The sequence below is a fragment of the Schistocerca piceifrons genome, chromosome 5, assembly GCF_021461385.2.
Source record: "Schistocerca piceifrons isolate TAMUIC-IGC-003096 chromosome 5, iqSchPice1.1, whole genome shotgun sequence".
NCBI lineage: Eukaryota > Metazoa > Arthropoda > Insecta > Orthoptera > Acrididae > Schistocerca > Schistocerca piceifrons.
Window position 1 is genome coordinate 481,102,350 of NC_060142.1, and position 25,381 is coordinate 481,127,730.

At 39.9% G+C, this 25,381-nt stretch overlaps 1 protein-coding gene across 1 annotated transcript in view; it reads right to left on the reverse strand.

Annotated features, from left to right (window-relative positions):
• Nucleotides 1–25,381, reverse strand: part of LOC124799271 (gamma-tubulin complex component 6) — a 243,404-nt gene that overhangs the window by 170,242 nt on the left and 47,781 nt on the right. The window contains exon 3 of the mRNA XM_047262836.1: nt 24,122–24,336. Coding sequence (XP_047118792.1) covers nt 24,122–24,336 — 215 coding nt within the window. The remainder of the gene's footprint in view (nt 1–24,121; nt 24,337–25,381) is intronic.

The following is a 25,381-nucleotide window of genomic DNA, read 5'->3' on the forward strand; positions in this document are numbered from 1 at the left end:
ACTCTTGAATAGTAACAATATCATAAGAAGGAAAGTTGCTATTCACCATATAGCGGAGATGCTAAGTCGCAGGTAGGCACAACAAAAAGACTTCCACAATTAAAACTTTCGGCCATTGGCCTTCGTCAACAATACACACACACACACACACACACACACACACACACACACAAATGCAACTCACACATATGACTGCAGTCTCAGGCAATTGAAACCACACATCTGCGCTATATGGTGAGCAGCAACTTTCCTTCTCATAATATTATTCATCTAACTCTGACACATTTCCTGTCCTGAAGCGTGTCATCATTGCCTGGAGTCATTATATAGTTTGAGATTGATAATACGGCTTCTATGAGTAACTTAAAATTACTGCCTTGGTAATGACAATAATCTGCAGGTAAGTTGAGTCAGAACAGTTGCTATGGCACTTATCTTTCCATCAAGAGATGTTTGTCCATTCCTAGTCTGAAATATCCTGTGAATAGTTGGCAGTATGTTCTAACCCCAGTGATTAGATTCTTATCTGAGACCCCTAGGTTGGATTTTCACCAGACATGTAAAAGACTGGATTAATCCCATAAGGGATAGAGTGCTGTGGATTAGGCTGCAAGTGTTCATCCACATGTCATCAGTGTCAAATGTCACATGATCTCACCAATCCATGATGTGATACTAGAAACTGTGGCAGCTAGGAATTTTGACTTGACATGTTAAAATTACTCAATCCATCAACAGAACAAATTTCAGACAGACCTTATACATTTTTGGTACAGCTCACAATAAATCAGCATCCAATATCCTTTTGAGCCAACACTGATGCTGCAGTTACTGTGATTAACATGCAGCAGTATTGACTCTCCATTATCATCACATATGAACTATCATTTAATGCCCTACAGCAAGCAAAGTATTTCGATGAAGCAGCTGATTAAAGTAGAAGCAAAATACGAGCAAGTAGTTAGTGAAATCACTGTTTTAGTGGTGGCACAAATTGAAGTGGCAAATATACTTTTACAGTGTTTAGTATTCACTATCCAAGACTGTAAATCTGATTAAACAAATTATTCTTTTAATACACTCTTGAGAATTGTGCAAAAAGTTTGAATCATTGTTTACACGCATTATAATGGGTGCTAAGAATTGCAATGTCCTTATCACCATGAAGCCTACACCAGCAACCAAATTCCATAAGTTATGTTAACGTTTATTGCAGTTAATCTATGAAAAAAGAGCTAGATCATGATGAGAGTTCGGTCCATAAGAGATTCATGAAAACCATAAGAATTCAAAATTAGCAACAGCAACAATTTTGAAAGATAAATTTGGCTGATGCTTATTTATGGCTACCACTAGCCAGAGAGTAATTAAACACAATGGTTGTCAACACAGCTTATGGCTTGTACAAGTATCTATGCCTTGTAAGTGGTGCGCAAGCTCATCAGAAATCTTTCAAAGGTAATTGTAGCAATTCACAGTAGCCATTTTAGTGTCATGGTAACTACTTTGACAACATTACTGTAACAGGCCAGGGTGTATAACATTAGAACACATTACCTAGTCACCTGCAAGAAGGCTTAAACTGTAAACTTTACAAATTTAAATGTACTGAAAGAGAAATACATTTTCTAAGCACTCTACTTGGTGCTACACGCACAAGACACACAGAAAAGCATATAGCCATTGTCTCGTCCAAAGAATCTCCCACACTTTCAGACATTCCTAGGGAAATTTAACTATTATGCAAAATTCATTCTTGATACAGCAGAAATTTCAATAAGTCATGCCACTAGGGTGTCCCTCTCATGGCCTGGCGTATTTGGGCATGTACTCTATACGCTGAAGCACAAGTAACACTCAGCACCTTTGCCTGGCAACATACACTCCTGTGAAAATGACGGTAGCACTGCTTATTTATCTCAGTATAAGTTAGGTGCTGTGCTAGCCCACTGAACAATCCATGTCTTTTGGTTCTGAAACATGAACAGCAGTTCAAAAGAATCATTCTTAGAGTGAAAAAGATGTGTTAAGCATGGTATATGCCATAAAAAGTTTTCATATTTACCTATACCTCGCAAAGTTTCACTTCACTGCAGATCACAAGCTACTTCAACACTATTTGGTCAAAGACACAACATTTCTGAAAAGCATCTCAAAGGCTGCAGGAGTGGGCATTTTTTGCAAGTTCCTAGCACTAAAAGCCACAAATGACAACACACCATCCGACTTACGTATGAGGCTGGACCCAACCTATCATAAACATGATGATTATGTTTTTAATTCCATACAGAGCCATAGGAAACAGTGGAAGACTTTCCAGTGACATCAAAGAATGTTGCCCAATCCACTCACAATGACAGAGTTTTGGCCTCATAATGTTTACTGGCCAGGTGTTGCCAGGTACATTGAAAAGCTAGTAAAAAAATTGCACTGAATGTAATGAACAGGACAGGTCTCTTAGGCAACTTATTTTTCATAATCAACACCCAACAGCATGTGTGGATGTGCGTGCGCACACACACACAGATATATACAGATGTATGACTGCATACAAATCAACTTTGCTGAATCATTCTTTCCATGCGGTTAGTGTAGTGGTGGTGGTGGCGGCGGCGGCGATGGTGGTGGTAAGAGTCAGGACAATAACCAAAATTCTGTCAATTTAGAGTCTCACTCAAACAATAAGTTCGGCCAGTAACTGCAAGTCACATCAAAACGTTTGCAGCATTTCTACAACTGGAACAATGTACAACACGTAAAACCAGTGCCATTCTATCCTCAAAGCAATGTAGAAATGGAGAGGATAGTCTGAACTTTCAAACAGCACTTGCTAAACAATCGCAGTCAATGGAGACAGCCCAGTCATGATGCTATACTGTGTTCATCATAAGAATAAACCTGATGAAACATTATACCATATATTCTTCTGTGTTTGCTTGAATCTCATTGGATTTTGTTGCATGTGGAGTGGAAACCAATCTGTATCCAGTACAGTCAAGTACAATCATAAGGTTACATTTTATGCTGTACACATGTACAGAGACTGAGCAATAATGTGGGACAACAGCTTTACCGGAGCATTTAACATGGACAGCCCTGGCCAGCCAGCTGGTCCAACTAGCCTGCAATGATGTGAGCAGTTGTAGTTCAGATGTAAAAAAGGACGAGCAGAAAAACAATATAGCTTTGAATGTCATTTAAATTTTAAAGAGAATGAAATAACATTCGGCAAAACTTCAGAAATACTGCCCGTTTCTTAGGTGACCAGACGGAAAGCTAAAATGCTCTTGTTCTCACCTAATGCAGTATTCTACTCGTAATTACAAATAAGAGTTATAAAAATTCCTACCTTAAAGAGAGGGTAATTTTTCTGAATGAGCTTTGTATGATTCACAAGCATACTGCAGGGATTTCACCATATTGCTGAATACTGAAGCCACTGAACGTATTAATTTCAGTCAGTCATCCCATAATCTCTTACCGCCTTCCTTATCTGAATTCGAGAAATACATTTCAGTTCTGGAACTGTCATCTGTTACACTGATAACAAGTTGATCAACAACAGAATCCATGAACCGCTCAGGCGCAACATGTTGTCCTCTTCTTTTATGACGTGCCATTCTACATCCCACCAGCGTTCTGCAGTGACATGTGAAAAAGCTGCTTGCGTTAGTTCCAGTATGTCTGACAGCTTAACAGTCTTGTTATTTCTTGTGACAAATCCCTTAAATTGGCTTCAGATTATTTCTGTTGGGTTCATATGGTAATGGTACAGTGGAAAATGTAAAAATGCAGCATTTGTACAGTGTGCTCGATGTTGTGAAAATGAGTGTTTTTCATGTTTCTACGAAACTCATCACTCTGGTTCGTGTGAGACTACATCTGTGGTATAAAACAATGGACACAATCAAAATAAAGAATATTTGGTTTTTATTTTTGTCCTAAAAAGTAAATTGTTATATTTTCTTGATTTAAGTGATCTTTATTAACACTTTCATAAAATACTGATAATTAATCATTTATTTTGTGTGAAACATGTAATTAGAAACAAGAAGAAATGCCTTACTCATAAAAAATGATGAAAAATTTTACAGGTACGAGATGTAGGTATTTCAAATTGAATGGAAAAAAATTATGATCAAGGCGAGACTTGAACCAGTGTCCATGAACTGCACCAGATTATCAATCTACTGCACTACCAATTCCATTATACATCCACAGCATATTTGTAACTCAACTGTATCAAATACAGTCCCTTGGAAAACTTCAAAGCTGATTTTTTCTGTAAATTTATGAAATACATTAAGAACAGCCTATTTCTCAGCACCTTTTAACTGTGTTCTTCATTCATGTTTCACTACGGAGCAGGAAGCAACCTCAGCCATTTTCTTACTGCTTATTAACAGCACGACAATCAGAGCACGACAGTATGGAGACAGTGACTGTACACAGTTTTTGAAATAAAAACTACACAGCTGAAGCATTATTAAGAAAAACATTGATGGCTGTTAATACATTAGAATATCTTAAAGTTTCATTTAACGTAACTTAGTAATAAGATATTTAATACATAAGTGGGATCTACTTCTGTGAGCGCAACAACACCAGTGTACATGGGCTACAACTTCTGACCAATCATGATGTTTGTGTTTATTTACGTCAGGCTATAATGAACAGAGTATAAACAGACAACAACATATGACACTGCCACATCTCCTATATCTGGAAAGAAAAACAACTGAGATCAGTTCTTTCCAGTCAGTCACTTGAGAACGCATACACACATTTAAGATGGTGATGCCCTAGACCGATGGCACCCATCGATATCAATTGCAGCTGCAGTTTTGTCTCACACAATTGCCACACCCACTACCAGTTCCTTCTCAGCTGAAATCAGCCAACGACAGCCAGAATGCGGCCCGTGGCCTGACCTGGGCCATCAGCAGAGGCACTTGGCTTCCCTGGTCCATAAACTTACCTCATCACATACCAGTATCAAGGTTTAGTCTACACAGAAAAATGGTGGCCAATGAAATTTGGCACACAGTCACCCTAACATCACCAGACTTCATGGATGAGGACAGTTCCTCACAGCCAGAGAATTTCTCCTTCATGCTCCAGACATGTTGCTGGGGCCATTTTTAGAGTAAATGCTAAAAGAGACTGGGGGGAGGGGGGTGGATTTAGTGTCTGGCAGTACTATTAAACAGAATCTCCAAGATGCTGACACATCCAGGGCAGTGCGGTTCAATGTTGGCACATGCGCTTGTCTGCACAGCAGTAAGTTGCGGTTGGAGGCTTCTAGTGAGTTACTCATCCCTAGTACTTCCCAGATGGATTATTACCCGTGACAACTGCTACTATACATAGAGTTAGTCTCTGGACACTAAAGGGATTCTTAGTGAACTTGCTACTAACAACTCTAGCTACAGCTTGGTTTCCAAATGGTAAGTGAACAATAAGAACTATTATTTCATAGCTGATCCATGGACTGAGCCTTGTGACATGAGTGTTTCTCTATTGTGACCTCAATGAAGTGCAGTCTGGGGCTGACAAAAAAAATTCTTTTATGTGTATTTTTTGAATGAAATCCTCTTGCATTTCTAGTCTCAGCCACAAGCGATGAGTGAAGCAAATACTATAAATCTGGTAAGGCAGTAAGGTGGTTATATATTTTTAAGGCAGAATCAGACATCAAGAGAACCATGATTAACAAAATGAACAGTCAGCTGATTTACACTTAGAATATTATGCAAAACTGAAGCAGTGAGCACATACACTGGAATAAAAAGTAAATGTTTTTCAGAGGCATCAATTCTTTCATCCTGAAATGATGTAGTCACGTACGCAAGATAGGTCAAATGAATCAGGAGTACTTTGTATGTGACGATGGCATAAAAGCCAAAAACCAGTTTGTAAAATAAATAATAAATACTGTGGAATATTACACCAGTGTCATGTATGATTTCATTCATAAATGAGTAAGGATGTTAAAGAGATACAACAGAATCAGTGGGAAAATATATCACAAGGTGAAAAGGCAAAATACACACAATGGTTAATTCTGAATGTTTCTGAATCGTCTTGGAGAGGATGTAAAAGTATAAAGGAAAATGTACATTAAACAAAATTGAGAATGATGCCATACATTGAATTGATAATCTCTGTTCCAGAAAAACACAATTTAATGCTTTTACTTCTTTTTCAAATCAAATCTTTATTATCATATAACATTCCTCATACAATCAAAGATTGTGATAAAGTTGACATTAATTATAACATCATACACAAAGTAATAAAATTAATCTAAAGTAATAATGCATATGGTCTTACTTCAGACAGTTATTATTATTATACATGGCTATCATTAAAAAAAAATCTACAGTTATAATAAACATGGTGTTACTTTAGATAGATAGTATTTTACATGATTATCATTCAAGAAATCTACACTACAGCAGCATTTACTTATCAGACATTTTTTCAGGTCTCCTTCAGTGTTTAGATTTGGATCACACTTCCCCTTTCAGATTTTATTTATGAATTCCATGCCCATATAATGTAAAGTTTTTTCATACAGTTTTAGTTTGTGGCCAGGTAACATGCAACTTGCTCTATGTCTAGTTTCATACTCATGAAAGAAGCAGTTGCCCTCAAAAAGTTGAGCGTTTCTCTTTGTGAAAATGAGTGTCACATACATACATCCTTACAACAGCTTTGCACTTAGCTTTTCAAATACAGGTTTGCAGTTTTGTTTCATTTTTACTCCCCCCACGGCTTGGATGACCTTTTCTGCAGTTTAAAAGTTCTGAGTAGGTAAGTTTTCTCAGAGCCCCAGAAAATTACACTGTATCTAATGACTGAAACAAAATATGAATAACACACAGTTTCTTACAGCTAACTCAGTGAAATTATATAAGACTTTCATGAAGTAAACAAGACTGTTCAGTCGATTCAGTATGCTGTCCGTATGATTACTCCACAATATGTTTTCATTTACTAGTACACAGAGGAATCTGACAAAGTCTGCAGTGCCCAGTTTTTTTGTCCATATAGCCACTTACACATTGTGCAGATTATTTTCTGGTTAAATGAACAATTTTTGCTTTTATAAATTTTAATTTAATTATTATTTTTCACCCAAATGTCAGTTCAAAATGGGGGATTGACTCTTCACAGGTCTTACAGCAGACTATTGCTGTTGAGTCATCTGCAGAGAGGATGATATCATATTGAACCTGGCATGGGATATCACTGATAGAATACAAAAATAGTAGTGGTCCTAGTATTGAACTTTGTGGAAAGAAATTTCTTACCACTATTATGAATATGTATTATTTGTTTTCTGTTCACTAAACATGATGGCACCCAACTGAGATATTTTCCTGAAAACCATAGTTGTCAGTTTGCAGAAAAGTATGTCAAGATTTATAGTATCGAAAGCTTTGGTGACATTACACAAGATACCAAATATACACATTCTATCATCAAGACATCTGCAAACCTTTGTGACCAATTAATACCAAGTGGATTGTACTGTAGCCTTTCCCGAAACCAAACTGATCATATAAAATAATGCTGTGGAATGAATTATAATTTTCTATTGCAGCTCTTTCAAATGTTTTTGAGTAAATTGGTAACAACAAGATAGGTCTTCAGTTCTCCATTTTATTCTGTCTGCTCTTTTTATGAATTGGTCGACCTTCGCATATTTTAATCAGTCTGGAAAACATCCCTCATAAAACGATAAGTTGATTATGAGGGAGAGTTGATTGGCAGTATTATGACAAACTGTATTTATTATTCTAGTTGGAATCTCAGCCCAATCCACTGAGTTTAAACTATTTAGAGACTATACAATTTTCACGACATTAGAGCTTAAAAATTGCAAAACAAAATCTGAGAAGTTTCTCTCTACCATACTAGGATTGGTATCTCTTGGTGAGCAGTCACCAATTTTATTACAATTTATGTAGAATGACGATGGTTGGTTTGTGGGGCGCTCAACTGTGCAGTCATCAGCGCCCACAAATTTATGTAGAACTCATTGATGGATTCACATTGGTGTTGGGATCTGTAACAGTTCTACGATTTATCATTGGTTTAGAGGAGCATTTACTGTCCATTTCAGTGCCAACTTCACTTTTTATAACAGACCACACAGCTTTGGATTTATATATTTATTTTTTTGCAATGAGTCTACTGCTTGCAGTACCATTTGGCTAGTACATCAAACTGTTTTTTGTTTGTGTTTACATATTTAAGAAATTCAGGGTATCAATTATTCTTCCTTAAATGTGGGATGATCACATAAGTTTCAGCTCATGTCTTCCCATCAAGGTAACTGATTGGAATAACTTCAAATGAGGGTAAAATGGCACCATGGTAAGAGTCAAATGCCCTACAGTTTAAATGAGGTATGATCCAGACAACTACCAGAAAGGAAACAATTAAAAAACAAGTCATGACTAAAAATCAGTGTTAAACAGGTATTCCACTTAAGTTCAACATTTTAAAGACTACAGGTGTTTACAGCTTTTAGATGTATCTGAATCATCTTGCTTCTCGCCTTACACATGAAAATTTACTGAGCACTAGGAATTAGAAACTGCAACAAATGTACATCTACAGATATCCCAAGATTCCTGACTTAATACTGCTTCTTGAAACTTAATGAGTAGGCTATTGTGGGATGGATAATATCTGTCTTCAAGTGTCCGCTAGTGCTCATTTCTCAGCATTTTGTGGCACTTTTCCATAGGACAAACAAACTCTCCTTCTCTCTATACATTCAATATCCCCTGTTAGTCCTGTGCTGCATGGGTGACACACACTTCAGCAATATTCTAGTAAGGTTGCATGAGTGATTTGTGAGCAATCTCCTTTTGCAGGCTGACTGTATTTCTTCAATATGCTGCAATGAACACCAGCTTTACCTGCGACCAAGCCTATGTGATCATTCCACATCATATTACTATAAATTGCTACACCCAGATATTTGTATGAGTTGACTGATTCCAATTGTGATTCTCTGACATTGTAATTGTAACATAATATGATTTTGTATTTTATGAAGTGTGCTATTTCACATTTAAAGCAAGGTGTCAATTTTTGCATCATTTTGACTTCTTATTTATATTTTCTGAGAGATCATTAACATATAGCATGAACAGCAAGGGTCCCAACACACTTCCTCGGTGTAAAACTGATGTTACTTCCACTTCAGTTGATGACTATCCATCCAAGATAACACGCTATGCCCTCCCTGTCAAGAAATTCTGAATCCAGACACAAATTTTGATTAATGCTGCAAATGATCATACATTTGTTAATAAGCATTTCAGTGGTACTGACTGATACGTTTTTTGGAAGTAAAGAAATGCTGTATCTACTTTAGTGCCTTGATCCATAGTTTTAAAAAGTCATGGGAAGAAACGTGAGCCGAATTTCACATGAGTGGCCATTCCATTTGAGATGCCTCATTATGTTTGATCTTAGAATACACTCCTGGAAATGGAAAAAAGAACACATTGACACCGGTGTGTCAGACCCACCATACTTGCTCCGGACACTGCGAGAGGGCTGTACAAGCAATGATCACACGCACGGCACAGCGGACACGCCAGGAACCGCGGTGTTGGCCGTCGAACGGCGCTAGCTGCGCAGCATTTGTGCACCGCCGCCGTCAGTGTCAGCCAGTTTGCCGTGGCATACGGAGCTCCATCGCAGTCTTTAACACTGGTAGCATGCCGCGACAGCATGGACGTGAACCGTATGTGCAGTTGATGGACTTTGAGCGATGGCGTATAGTGGGCATGCGGGAGGCCGGGTGGACGTACCGCCGAATTGCTCAACACGTGGGGCGTGAGGTCTCCACAGTACATCAATGTTGTCGCCAGTGGTCGGTGGAAGGTGCACGTGCCCGTCGACCTGGGACCAGACCGCAGCGACGCACGGATGCACGCCAAGACCGTAGGATCCTACGCAGTGCCGTAGGGGACCGCACCGCCACTTCCCAGCAAATTAGGGACACTGTTGCTCCTGGGGTATCAGCGAGGACCATTCGCAACCATCTCCATGAAGCTGGGCTACGGTCCTGCACACCGTTAGGCCGTCTTCCGCTCATGCCCCAACATCGTGCAGCCCGCCTCCAGTGGTGTCGCGACAGGCGTGAATGGAGGGACGAATGGAGACGTGTCGTCTTCAGCGATGAGAGTCGCTTCTGCCTTGGTGCCAATGATGGTCGTATGCGTGTTTGGCGCCGTGCAGGTGAGCGCCACAATCAGGACTGCATACGACCGAGGCACACAGGGCCAACCCCCGGCATCATGGTGTGGGGAGCGATCTCCTACACTGGCCGTTCACCACTGGTTATCGTCGAGGGGACACTGAATAGTGCATGGTACATCCAAACCATCATCGAACCCATCGTTCTACCATTCCTAGACTGGCAAGGGAACTTGCTGTTCCAACAGGACAATGCATGTCCGCATGTATCCCGTGCCACCCAACGTGCTCTAGAAGGTGTAAGTCAACTACCCTGGCCAGCAAGATCTCCGGATCTGTCCCCCATTGAGCATGTTTGGGACTGGATGAAGCGTCGTCTCACGCGGTCTGCACGTCCAGCACGAACGCTGGTCCAACTGAGGCGCCAGGTGGAAATGGCATGGCAAGCCGTTCCACAGGACTACATCCAGCATCTCTACGATCGTCTCCATGGGAGAATAGCAGCCTGCATTGCTGCGAAAGGTGGATATACACTGTACTAGTGCCGACATTGTGCATGCTCTGTTGCCTGTGTCTGTGTGCCTGTGGTTCTGTCAGTGTGATCATGTGATATATCTGACCCCAGGAATGTGTCAATAAAGTTTCCCCTTCCTGGGACAATGAATTCACGGTGTTCTTATTTCAATTTCCAGGAGTGTATATTCTAAGATACTGCAACAGACAAATGTAGTTTTGTGCATCACTTCTGCTACTCTTCTTATAGATGGAAGTGACCTGAGCTTTCTTCTAACTACTGGGCACAGTTTTTTGTTCAAGGGATCTAACATGTAACAATTAAAAACTGGATTATACGCATTTGCATGTTGCATATGCATTTGCACATTTGGCTCCTCTTCCCTGGTTATAACATATTTTAACTAAAAACTAGTGACGATGCAAATTTTCGCTGCATGTTTACAATATTTAAAAAAAAGAAGATGGGCGGTCTCTAGCTTGATCTAGTTTTGATGTCTTACAGATTGACTGCGACCTAGAACTGCGTGCAATTGCTAATCGAGAGGTCAATGCCTTGTGAAATTATTACAGAAGAGGAACAGGAATAGGCAGACAGAGTAAAAAGCTCCTGCGCCCGTGATCCCAGTTAATCCCATCCACTGTCATAATATATGTGTCAGCAACAATTAAATTAAACTATGCAAGCTTTTAGTTGCACGTCCATTGTTTTAGTTTAGCTTTCTGTTTACTTGTACACAGTTGAAAATGTTTACGACATGTAATGTGTAACATGTTGTGCACCCTGCCACCTGGAAAAAGCAATGTTTTTTCATGGATAGCTGACCATCCTGGAATATTTTCATATTATGGAATTGTTTTATATTGTCAAGTTTGCAAGAAAAACATTTTGTGCAAAAAAAAGTTTCAAATAGACAGTATGTCAAGACAAGTCTTCATATCTCAGGAATGCAGAACAAAGGACCACAACAACAACTTCTGGCAACAGCAAGTTGCAGTAGCAGCGATTTGTCCAAAAGTAATCGAAACAGTCGGTTTAACATGGATCTATGTGAAGCATTCATTGCAAGCAATATTTGTCTTCACACACTTACAAATTCTATCCTCAAAGGCTTCCTGCGGAAATATTGCTTAAATCAAAATATACCAGATGAATCAACACTGCTTAAAAATTACATCCCAACAATTTACACACATGTTCTGGAATAAATATGCAATGAACTCAAGGACAGCATTATCTGGATTTCAGTTGATGAAACTACAGACACTTGTGGCCATTACATTGCAAATTTAATTGCTGGTGCTTTAAAACAAGAGCCTTCTTCTTCCTATTTAGCGGCCTGCAAAGAACTTGAAAATGTAAATCATTCTACTATCGCCAGATTTGTGAATGGGGGTATTAGAAAAATATTTCCTGAATCTTCTGCAGATTGTTTAAACACTGATGCTCTAACAATAAAATCTCCAAAATAGATTAACTGGAAATCGTTCTTTCAGAATGTGCAAATGTTAGAGCTGTTTGATTAAATGAGCACTGATTTACTGAGGACACAATTAAAATTCTAAACAAAATATGGAACTTCAGATTAGTAAGTAGCTTTTGCAGAAGAAACAAGTCACGTGGAGACTCATGTGTACTTCTACATAGTGATATAAATTATGAGACCAAAAACTGTTCTAATCATGTAAATGAAGAATGTTTGCTTGAGAGCTGTTGTGTAGAAATAGTGGACTCACTAGCAAATGTTATAATAATCTCAATATACAGAATTCCAGAGACGTTAACAACAGAACTATTCTTATTAAGCTTCAAATTATGCTAGAAGACCTTTGTAGAGAAAAAATTGTAATAGCTGCTGATTTTAATATTGATAGTAGCCACACTTTCAAGATTCACTGACTTAGTAAAGAAATATGGTTTCAAACTGAATTTCTTTGAATCTACCAGAGACAATGGGGCAGTCAGCAACATGTATTGACAATGCTCTAACTAATTATGTTGTAGTGTTTCGAGAATTTCCACATAAATTCTAGAACCACTCGGCTTTCTACCGTCCCCAACACATGATATTTTAAATATAAGTGTGAGAGAGCCTATCCACTGCGCGTCATCTGTCTATGTGTGTAGGTCCGAAGTATGTAGTGAGAAGACTAGACACAGCTGTCAAATGGCACTGACAAGTACTTCTTGGTTGCGCCAAGGAAGTTATAATGAAAGAACACGGCAGCTCCAAGGAACTTCTGTGTTTAGAATGAAATTTTCATTCTACAGTGGAGTGTGCGCTGATATGAAACTTCCTGGCAGATTAAAACTGTGTGCCAGACCGAGACTCAAACTCAGGACCTTTGCCTTTCGCGGGCAAGTGCTCTACCGACTGAGCTACCCAAGCACGACTCACGCTCCATCCTCACAGCTTTAATTCTGCCAGTACCTCGTCTCCTACCTTCCAAACTTCTCAGAAGCTCTCCTGGGAACCTTGCAGAACTAGCACTCCTGGAAGAAAGGATATTGCAGAGATATGGCTTAGCCACAGTATGGGGGATGTTTCTGTAATGAAATGTTCACTCTACAGCGGAGTGTGCGCAATTTCATATCATCAATGGTGGAAAACTTGTCGTTTCAGAAATTAAAAAAAAAAAAATGCTGATTAGAAGGTGCTTATTGGCAAGATTATGAGAAATCAGACATTATAACGTCTAGGTCATGAACCTGGGAAGACTATGAATTTCAACATACGATGAAGGTAAGTACAAAATGGCTGCGTTTGAGCTACTCAGTATGATATTATACCATGTGCATCAAATTCAATGAACACAAGCACCCTAGCAACCATGGAATGTTCTCCAAGATATTCTAATAGAATTGGGAAGTAAGTGGGTGGTGTGCCATCTGGTTGCAGGTGCAGGTCACATGGACAGTGTGATCAGATTGTGCAAGCTGCTCCTACCCTGCCCAGTGGGGCAAATAGCGGCCCTGCCTGTCCTCCTCATACTCACAGGCAGGTGCAGGTGTTTAGACTACCCACCAGATGACCATAATTGCGTGCATTTTGCGCAAGACAATTTGCATGTCAACAGTTTGTCCACACCGTCCCGCTGTGCCCATGCTTACCCGGCTGAACCCAGAAGGGCACACAACATGGAACAGCATAAGATAATGGGTTCTTGCATTGTCCATTGGTAGGAGACAACGACAGATTATTAAGAGCCCTGTTTCAACTCATGTAAATATACCTCACATTTTTAAATATCCATACCCTCCAATCAGCACACAATAACATTTATCTTCACCCAACAGTCCAGGACACCTTTTTCTATGCTTCGAGCATTTAGTGGCACTGTTCTTAGGCCAATGCTACTTTTGGAGCTCACTGACATGCTGTGAACAGAAGTACATATATGAGATGGTGATTTCTGTACCGCATACAGCAGTGAATTCTTGAGCGACCTGACCCACTGTGTGGTGTCTGACATCGAGTGCTGTCATCAACAAGTTGTTGCCCATGAAAGCCGACTATGGAGCTGGAGTGTGCCCCACCAAATCAATGTTCTCATAGGACACTTTTGACATTATCACCAGTGAATTACCCACGTGTATTGCATGGCCTCAGAAATGAATGTCCCATGTGTTTGATGCTCTAAATGATTAAACACACTGATAAAACATGACTTCCAGAATCAAATTTCCACTCTGCAGCAGAGTGTGCACTGATATGAAACTTCCTGCCAGATTAAAACTGTGTGCCAGAGCGAGACTCTAAAGTAAGACTTCAAGACTTCTGCCTTTTGCAGGCAAGTGATCTACTGACTGAGCTACCCAAGTATGACTCACAACCCATCCTCACAACTTTATTTCTGCCAGTACCTCATCTCCTACCTTCGAAACTTTATAGAAGCTCTCCTGCGAAACTTGTAAGACTAGCACTTCTGGAAAAAGGATACTGCGGAGACGTGGCTCAGTCACAGCCTGGGGAACGTTTCCAGAACAAAATTTTCACTCTGCAGTGAAATATGACTAATATGAAACTTCCCAGCAAATTAAAGCTGTGTGCCAGACCATGACTTGAACTTGAGACCTTTGCCCTTGCGGGCAAGTGCTCTACTGACTGAGCTACCCAAGCACGACTCATGATCCATCCTCACAGCTTAACTTCCATCAATACCTCGTCTCCTACTTTCCTCCGCAAGTACCTCATCTCCTACATTGCTTTGGTAAGTCAGTTGGTAGAGTACTTGCCCACAAAAGGCAAAGGTCCCAAGTTCAAGCCTCGATCCAGCACACAGTTTTAATATGGCAGCCCAACAGCCAATACATGGTCTGACAACATTCCAGTCACATGACAGAGTAAACTATTCCCCTAATGACAGGAACATTTTTTCTCCAACACAGAAATTTTCTCACATAGATAGTTCGCACTATGGGCTACATGAACATAAAACATAAGGAGGAAAATTAGTTGAAGCTCTGGATACTGCTATCCACCAAGGTATTCTAGACAAAATGCAAGTTATTTTGTTTCTCTCTCACACTCTTATTTCAAAACGGCTGTTGACTAGCATAGTATCATGAAGAAAATGTTACAATTGTTATGAGAATGAAGATTTATCTCACACAATTTATTAAAACTGTTATTATTATTATTATTTTTATTTGTGTTATGCCCTTGAAGAGTGCATTTAGACTAAACATCATGTCCGTTTCCCTGTTGTTTTCTCTTTACGTTCTGCCCCAACTTACTTCATTCGTGTGCTGTGTTTCTGCTTCCATTCTTCGGTCCACTTTAGGTCCTGTGTTCTCTTCAGCTTCTCTTCTTTCCTGTTCGAACAGTGTTCCTTCATCCTCTAGCTGTGTTTTTGTCATCTCTGTTTGGTCCATTGTCTTCATTTGTTGTATGGTGTCTCTTGTAGTTTGTTTCTTCTGGTCAGGTTCCTAATGAGAGTTTTGTTTTGTATTGTTTCCTGTGCCATGTTGAGTTGTTCCATGACAATTCTTACTTCATTCGTCCATTTGTTGTTTTTTCTTGTGCTAACCCAATCCAAGATCTGTCTTGTTATTCTATGTGGTGCCATTCTACTGGGATGTCCTTAAAACTGTAGTCTTCGTTTCCTGATATGGTCTGTTATTTTCTCTGTGTGTTCATATAGTTCTTCAGCTGGTCTCTTTATCCATACTCTGTCTTTCTGCATCACCCTGAATATTTCCCCAAGTATTTTTCATTCGAACTTTTCTATCTGCTTGATTTGTGTCTGTCCTTGTACTACTTAGGGCTCAGCCGCGTATAATGCTTCTGGTAGCACCACCATCTCGTAGTGTTGTAGTTTGGCCTTTTGAGAGATAGCTTTCAGATTACAGTGATTCCAAGTCAGTTCGTAGGCCTTCTCTAGTTTCGCTCTTTTCTCTTCATCAAATACCTTATTTCTTCCTGTAATCTGTATTGTTTCTCCTAGATACTTGAAATTTTCTGTTCAGTGTATTGTCCCACATTTTGTGTGTAGTGATGGGTGTTTTTGGGTGCTCATGAACTGTATTTTCTCGTATGATATCTGTAGTCCGGTCGTGGCTGTGATTTTGTGTAGTTCTTCTATGGCTCTTGTTGTTTCTATTTCTCGTGCCGTTTCGATGACTAAATCGTCTGTGAACGCTAGGCACTTGACTCTTACTTTTCCTAATAGGACTCCTTTCTGTGTCTTTTCCCAGTCCTTCACTATCCTGTCCAGTACTATGTTGAATACCAATGGCGAGAGGCCATCACCCAGTCTGACTCTTGTTCTGAGAGCTCTCCACAGAACTTCACTTTAGATGTCATGTTTGTTAGTGTTTGCTGAATTATGGTTAATGTCTTCCTACTTACTCTGTACTCTCAGGATTTTAAAGAGGGTTTCTCTGTCTATTGAGTCACACGCCTTCTTGAAGTCAATGGAGGTCATGGTTATGTTCTGTTTGTATTGCAGTATCATCTTAAGGTTCTATATCTGTTCAGCACAAGACCTGTGTTTATGAAACCTAGCCTGGTATTCTCCAATCAGGTGATCGGTTTGCTTCTCTAAACTATTTAGCAATACATTCGAAAGTATCTTATATGTGATGGGTAACAGTGAGATGCCCCTATAGTTGTTTGGGTCCGACTTATCCCCTTTCTTGTGTAGAGGGTGTATTAGTGCTGTGCACCATTATTTCGGTATCTCTTCTGTTCCCCATATCTGTTTCATGATGTTGTGTATGTATTCTGTGAGATCCGAGTCTTGCAGCTTCCAGAATTCCGCAATGACTCCACCCTCTCCTGGTGCTCTATTGTTCTTGAGGTTCTTGATGATTTCTCTAACTTCTTCTATCAATTGCTACCTGGGTTTGGTGCGGGTTCCTCCGTGTCCAGTTTGTCTGTTGGTGATTCTGCGTTTAGGAGTTTCTTGAAGTACTTCAGGTTCAGTATTTGGTATTTCATTATGTTTTCTCTGAACGCCCTGTAGAAATTCCAAGTGTTGTTCCGTGTCTACTTCTGTCTCTTCTAGTTTCTGTTTGTCGTAGTTTCGTTTTTCTTTACGGATGATTTTACTTGCCTGTTTCTGTGTTTTGAGAAATTCTTGCCAGTTTTCTGATATCTTGCTGCTATTGAACTTCTTCCATGTGTTGATTCACTTTTGATTGATAGGTCACATGTGTGGTTCCACCAGTGGTGTTTCTTGGTTCTCAGTGCTACTGCTAATTTCATGGCTTCCTGAAGCTTTCCTGATAGCTGTTCCCAGTTTTGCGTTGTTCCTATCTTAATTTTCTCCAGTTTTTTTTTCTCTTGGTTGAGTGTTAGATATTCTGGATCTGGTCTAATGATTAGTTTTCTGTTGTTTCCTCTTAGGGATTAGGCGTGTCTTTACCTGCAGTAGGTGGTGATCCAAGTCTAAAAGGCCCTTTCGTGTGTTGATGTACTGCGTTTCCCTCTGTGCTTCTCTTTGTATTACGACATGGTAAATCTGTAATTCTCTCTTGCCGTTTGGGACTTTCCACGTGGTTAATTATTGTATGGGTTTCTTGAAGTTCATTGACATGACTTTGAGGTCATGGGTCTCGCAGAATTCTATCAGGTGTCTAACGTTTAGGTTTGTGTCACGGTGTGGTGTGTATATTCCTGTAATGTGTCTGTATTTTTGTTCTTTCCGTAGTTTTGTGCTGAAGTCTCCTAGAATAATTTTAGCTTGGTGTGTAGGTATTTTCTTGATTGTCTCCTCCTTTACTGTCCAAAAGTCCTCAATGATGTCTGGGTCCTTCCTGTTGTGGTCATTTGTTGGTGCGTGTGCTCTATGATCACGTATGCCCTGCACCCTGTTTGCAGTGTTAATTGTCAGTGTGCTGATTCTTTCATTAGGTGTTTGTGATTGTCCTGTGTACTGCGAATCCTGTGCCATAGAGCCTGAGGTTCTTCCTGTCAACGACGGTTTTCCCTTGTATATTCCTTAGTTCCCCATGTAGAAATGGTCTTCATCTGGGAATCTTATTAAAGCTATTATATATAAAAATTTTAAACACTGCACTGTTCCATTCATTTTTTCAGTCAAATACATACATAACAAAAAACTTTTGCAATCCGCATCTTTAGGTTAAAGAATATCATTCTCTTATAACATGTAAATTATATCAATGTAATGTAAATAGTCTTCACAGGTTTGCCAGAAAATGATGTGCGAATTCCATAATATTTCCTCGGAGCAAATGTCCGACATCTTCAGGAGGTGAACCTTCCTGGTGGCTAGGTATGACTGAAGGCATCTGCAAGTGGAAGCCCCTGAATATAGAACACACATGCAAAGAATGTGCAGGCATGGAAATCATGCATGTGCAATGATTTGCAGATAGGTGGTGCTATACTCAAATGCCCTCTATCGAAAATCGCAAAGCGGCCCTCCTGTGTGTGTGCTGTACACTATATTTACTAACAGTGTGGACAGACATTACTCACTAAAAATATCACACTAGACCAATGTTATGACAAATATGCTATTGAAAAATTTTGCTCTCCTTATCCTGATTTAATTGCAGCCAATCCAGGGTTCCAGGCTGTGCTCAGTTGAAATCCTGAATCCCTATTGATGAGATTAACAGCTGTATGGATATGTATTGTTTCCTTAACAATGCAATCCCAGAAAGATGATGCCAGGGATAAAACTTCTGTCTTTTCATAAATCATGTGATGTCCTGTATTCAGACAGTGATCTGCAATTTGTGACTTCTCCTGTTGGTGTAGGCATGCATGGTGCTGATGTTCATCGCAGAGTTCTTGTACTGTGTGACATGTGTGATCTATATATGCAACTCCACATTGACAAGAAATCTTATACACACCATGTTTCCTCATGCCAAAATCATCCTTAACCGAACCAAACAGGTTCCTTAGTTTTGCAGATGGTCAAAACACACACTTAATGTCATTTCTTCTGAGGACTCTTCCAATTCTTGATGGCATGGCACCAAAATACAGTAAAAAGGCCTAAGTGATAGGTGTATTTGTATCTTCATTCTGCTCCATGGACTGAAATCGCATGGGCCTGAATGCATTATGTATCTGTCTCTCAGAAGAACCGTTTTGTCACAGCACTTTCTTAAAACATTGCATCTCACTCAGCACACTTTCCAGAGCAGATACCACAAGCGCTCTATGAACTAACATACATAATGCACTACTGCTTTGTGTGGGATGATGGTAGCTTGTGGCCTTCAAATGTAGATCTGTATGCGTTGGCTTGCAGTAGATGCTGTGTCGTAAGGTTCCATCTGTTTTCCTTCATACCAAAACAGCAAGAAAAGGTAAAGTACCATCTTTTTCCATTTCCATTGTGACGTTTATATTTGGTTGGAGGGAATTTAAATGCTGAAGAAATGTAGGTGGAGTACCAAGTCCATGTGGCCACACCACAAATGCGTCGTCCACATACTGCAGAAAACGAGGGTTTGGGAGTGGCTGTCTGTAGAGCTTTTTCTTCAAAATCCACCATAAAATAGTTGGCCACCATGGGAGACAGAGGGCTTCCCATGGCAATGCCGTCCACCTGTTCAAAATATTGGACATGAAATAAGAAATATGTTGAAGTAAGCACATGTTTAAATAATATCACTATGTCCTCCTCATACTAGTTGCTACTGAGCTCTACAGAGTCCTGCAAGGGCACCATTGTAAATAAAGACATAACACCAAAACTTAAAGAATTGCAATCTAAAAGATTTCAGATGATCTATGGAATCCTCAGAGTTTCAAACATGGTGGTCACCCTTGCCTATGGGAGCTCCCAATAGTGATGTCAGATATTTAGCAACAAAATAAATAAGTGCTCCTACTTCATTTACAGTGGGATGGAGAGGCAGTCCATTCTTATGGATCTTAAATAGGCCACACAATTGAGGAGGAACTGCAACCTGTTGACGCAGACCCTTGGTGACTTGTGCTGGAATTGAGTCCTTCCTGATGAAATCGGAGGTCTTTCTCTGGATTCTACCGATCGGATCACTTTTTAATTTACTGTATGCACGATCATCAAACAGTTTGTATACCTTGCCATCATATTCCATGCGTGAGAGAAGCACAGCAGTATTTCCATTGTCAGCAGGTAAGATGACAATGTCTTGGTCCCTTCTCAATTCTCATAGAGCATTTCTTTCAGCTGAGGTGACATTAAAGTTGGACTTCTCAGATGGAGTTCAAGTCAAGATGTGGCATGTTTCATGCCAAATCTCTTCAGCAGCATTCTTAGGAAATTTCAAAACAGCTTGTTCTATTCTACTAATCACATATCTGCTGGGAATGGTCCACAGTGTAGGTGCGAAATCCAGACGCTCCTCTAGCACAGAAACTGGAGCTTCATCCAAAGTCTTCTCCGGGAGATTAAACATGGTACGTCTTTGTATTCTTGGCATGTCTTCTTGCATCTGGGCTTTGAGTCAATCATATTTTGTCATTTGATGAACCTTAGCTTGTAGTTCAGTACAATCAGAGTCCTTAGAAAATATGACATTAAGCAGGTTTTTTTGACCATCTAGAAAACTGAGGAACCTGGTGGGTTCAGTTAAGGACGATCTTGGCCGGAGGAAACTTTTTTTTTTTTGTCTGTATAAGATTCCTCGTCTATGTGCAGTGGCATTGTCTTTCTGGGATTGCATCATTAAGAAAGCAATACATATCCGTACAGCTGATAATCCCATCAACAGGGATGTGGGATCTCAACTGAGCACACCCTGGAAGCCAGCATTGGTTCCAGTTAAATCAGGATGAGAAAAATGAAGATTTTTTGATAACAGACCCATCATAAAATTGGTCTAGTATGGTTTTTCAGTGAGTAATGTCTGGCCATATTGTTAGTAAACATAGTGCACAGCTCACATGCAGGATGGCTGCTCTGTGATTTTTGGCAGAGAGCTTTTGAGTATGGCACCATCTATATGCAAATCATTGCACATATGTGATTTCCGCACCTGTACATTCTTTGTGCATGTGTCCTTTTTACAGCAGCACTGACGTGTGGATACTGTCACTTGTACCTGGCCACCAGTAAGGTTCTACCAACTGAAGACGTCGGATAGTTGTTCTGAGTAAATATTGTGGAATTTGCATAATGTCATCCAGTGGCAAACCCGAGTAGACTATTTACAACATATTCACCAGGAAAGCTTGAAGAGTCACATCTGGTACCTTTACGGGGGAGATATGATGAAGAACATATGTGAGTTTGACAAGTTATGTCTGAAGAGAAGCAGACTGTTAACACTCCTGCACTTTTACTGACATACCGCGACAAGCAAACCATTCCCACATTTGTTAAATTTCAACATTACATAATCTCTGTGACTGCCATTAGAATTAATCGACGGGTGAGTGCAATTCTTGTGAGAGAAAGGGTGTGCTACATGCACCAGGAATTGTGGTTGGTGTACAGACAACAACTATCACTCCATTTGAAGATTTCAGAGAACCTTTCAGCGGTATCCTGGAACTGGGTAGATAGCAGCGGTTGCGCACTGGCAGACTGGACTGAACAACAAGCTAAGGTTCGTCAAATGAGAAAATACGATCCGAATTGGAAGCCCAAATGCAAGAAGACACGCCAAGAAGATGTACCATGTTTAATTTCATGGAGAAAACCCAGGACAATGCTGCAGTTTTGGTGCTAGAGAAGGGTCTGAATTTCGCACCTACTCTAGGGACCATTCCCATCTGACGTGTGATTAGTGGAATAGAACAAGCTGTTTTGAAACTTCCTAAGGATGCTGCCAAAGAGATTTGGCATGACACATGCCGCATCTTGACTTGAGCTCCACTAAGAGGTCCAACTTTAACGTCACTTCAGCTGAAAGAAATGCGCTAGGAGAATTGAGAGAGGACCAAGACATTGTCATCTAACCTGCTGACAAAGAAATGCTATTGTGCTTGTCTCACACGTGGAATATGATGGCAAGGTATACAAACTGCTCGGCGATCTTGCGTACAGTAAATTAAAAAGTGATCCGACACATATAATCCAGAGACAGACCCTGGAACTCATCAGGAAGGGCTCGAATCCAGTGCAAGTCACCAAGGGTCTGCGTCAGCAGGTTGCAGTTGCTCCTCGATTGTGTGGCCTATCCAAGACCGAAAAGAATGGGCTGCCTCTCCATCCCACTGTAAATGAGGTAGGAGCACTTATTTATTTGGTTGCTAAATATCTGACATCACTATTTGAAGCTCTCATAGGCAAGGGCGACCACCATGTTCAAAACTCTGAGGATTCCATAGGTCACCTGAAAACCCTTAGATTGCAATCATTGGATCTCTTAGCAAGTTTTGATGTTATGTCTTTATTTACAAAGGTGCCCTTGCAAGACATTCTAGAGCTCAGTAGCAACAAGTTTCAGCAGGACACAGTGACACTGTCTAAACACGTGTTTACTTCAACATATTTTTTATTTCATGCCCAATATTTTGAACAGGTGGACACTGTTGCTGTGGGAAGCCCTCTGTCCCCCATGGTGGCCAATTATTTTATGTGGACTTTGAAGAAAAAGCACTATAGACAGCCACTCTCAAACCCTCTTGTTTTCTTCAGTATGTGGATGACACATTTGTGGTGTGGCCACTTTAACTTTTCTTCCTGTTTTGGTATGAAGGAAAACAGATGGAACCTTATGACACAGCATCTACCACAAGCCAACGCATACAGGTCTACATTTGAAGGCCACAAGCTACCATCATGCCACACAATGCAGTAGTGCATTATGTATGTTAGTTCATAGAGCGCATGTGGTATCTGCTCTTGAAAGTGTGCTGAGTGAGATGCAATATTTTAAGAAAGTGCTTTGACAAAACGGTTCTTCTAAGAGGCAGATACATAATGCATTCAGGCCCATGCGATTTCAGTCCATGGAGCAGAATGAAGATACGAGGACACCTATCACTTAGGCCTTTTTGCATCACAGGATTTATGAAAAAACAGAAGTTTTATCCCCGGCATCTATCTTTCTGGGATTGCGTCTTTAAGGAAGCAATACATACCTGTACAGCTGATAATCTTATCAACGGGAACATGGGATTTCAACTGAGCACAGCCTGGAACCCTGCAGAGGCTTCTATTAAATCACAATGAGATAATCAAGATTTTTGGATAACAATCCTGTCACAACTTTGGTCTCATACGGTTTTTTAGTGGGTAGCATCTGTCTGCTTTAGTAAACATAGTGTACAGAACACGTGCAGGTCGGCTGCTCTGTAATTTTCACAGAGAGCAGTTGAGTATTGCCTTTCTACCTGCAAATCATTGTGTTTGCGTGATTTCCATCCCTGCCCATTCTTCGTGCATGTGTTCTGTATATAAGGACGTACCTAGCCACCAGCAAGGCTCAATCACCTGAAGATATCAGACAGTCACTCTACAGAAATATTGTGAAATTTGCAGAACGTCATCCAACAGCAAATTCTTAATGACTATTTATGACATATCCACCAGGAAAGCTTGAAGAGTCATATATCAATATATATCATTTTCAAGTACATTAAGAATATATTAACTTAAAATAAAAATAGTAAATACAATAGTTTTGTAAATTTTAAGTATTTTCTATGAATAGCAGATAGGCAGCAATTCCTGTCTAAAGCCAATACAAAATAGCTATCTGTGCTGAGCTACATTTGTCAAAAACAAAACAGACATTCTAAATGTATGGAAAATATTAAACTGTATGTTCAGCATGTAATAGTTAAGGTAATGTGTTCTACTATGTTCAAAGAATTCATCTGAAAAATTTTGTGCAAAAAAATCTATAATATGAGTTGTTTCTGGAACATAAACAAATGTCAAAATAATTGGTGCAAAATAGACACACAGATTTCTTAAAAGTAAAATATAAGTAGAAAAACATGTAATAGCTTACAAAATCTTCCTTTTGTGGTGGTCTTGAGTTGGATAAAGCCAAAATGAAATGCACAATTTTCTTCAAGTTATCTGTTGAATACACATTTTTCAAAAATTCAAGATGCTGCAAACAATGTGCAAGCTGAGAAGCCTTGCCATCTGGAAGATCTAGTTGCAGTGTTGCCAATGCAAACAATGGGTCAAACCATGGTGGATGGCTCACATTTTCTCTACCTTAAAAAAAAAATCCAGAAATGTTCATGTTTTGTTACATGTAATTGGAAACAGAGAAAAAGAGGTCTCTGTCAAAATGTTACTACACACACACACACATACACACACACACACACACACACAGTCGAACTGCTGATGAACAGCAGTAAAAAAGGAGGGAAGGGTGGGAAAAAGAAAAGGGAAAGAAAGTAGGTGAAATAGACATATTTAACAACAATAAATATCCAACATAGGAAATTAATGAGACAATATGGTTAACATCATTCTAAAATGGGCCTTGAATGCATGAAACTATAAAAATTGTTATTTTGTAATAATAATAATAATAATAATAATAATAATAATCCCAGTGACATAAATTTTTTGTTCTTGGGTCTGAGGAGGAGGAGGAGATTAGTGTTTAACGTCCCGTCGACAACGAGGTCATTAGAGACGGAGCGCAAGCTCGGGTGAGGGAAGGATGGGGAAGGAAATCGGCCGTGCCCTTTCAAAGGAACCATCCCGGCATTTGCCTGAAGCGATTTAGGGAAATCACGGAAAACCTAGATCAGGATGGCCGGAGACGGGATTGAACCGTCGTCCTCCCGAATGCGAGTCCAGTGTGCTAACCACTGCGCCACCTCGCTCGGTCTTGTGTCTGATTTACAAGGTCTGTCTACATTAAATTTTGCATGAAACTCAAGAAAACCATGACAGAGACATACCAAATGATGCAGAAAGCCTACGGTCATGAGTGCTTAAGCTATACTCAGCGTTTCGAGTGGTTCACATGGTTTAAAAATGGCCAGATGGAAGTTAAAGACAACCCTTGTTCAGAACGCCCTTCAACACCTACCGACAACACTCATATCAGGAACATCAATGAAATCGTGTGTGTCACATGAAGCCTGACTGACAGAGATTGCAGGAGGATGTAATATTCCAGTAGGATCATGTCATGAAATCCTGACATGGCATCTTGGAATGCATCATGTTGCCACCTAGTTCATTCCATGACTCATGAATCAAGATCAGAAAGACCTTCGCCTCACAATGTGTGAAGAGC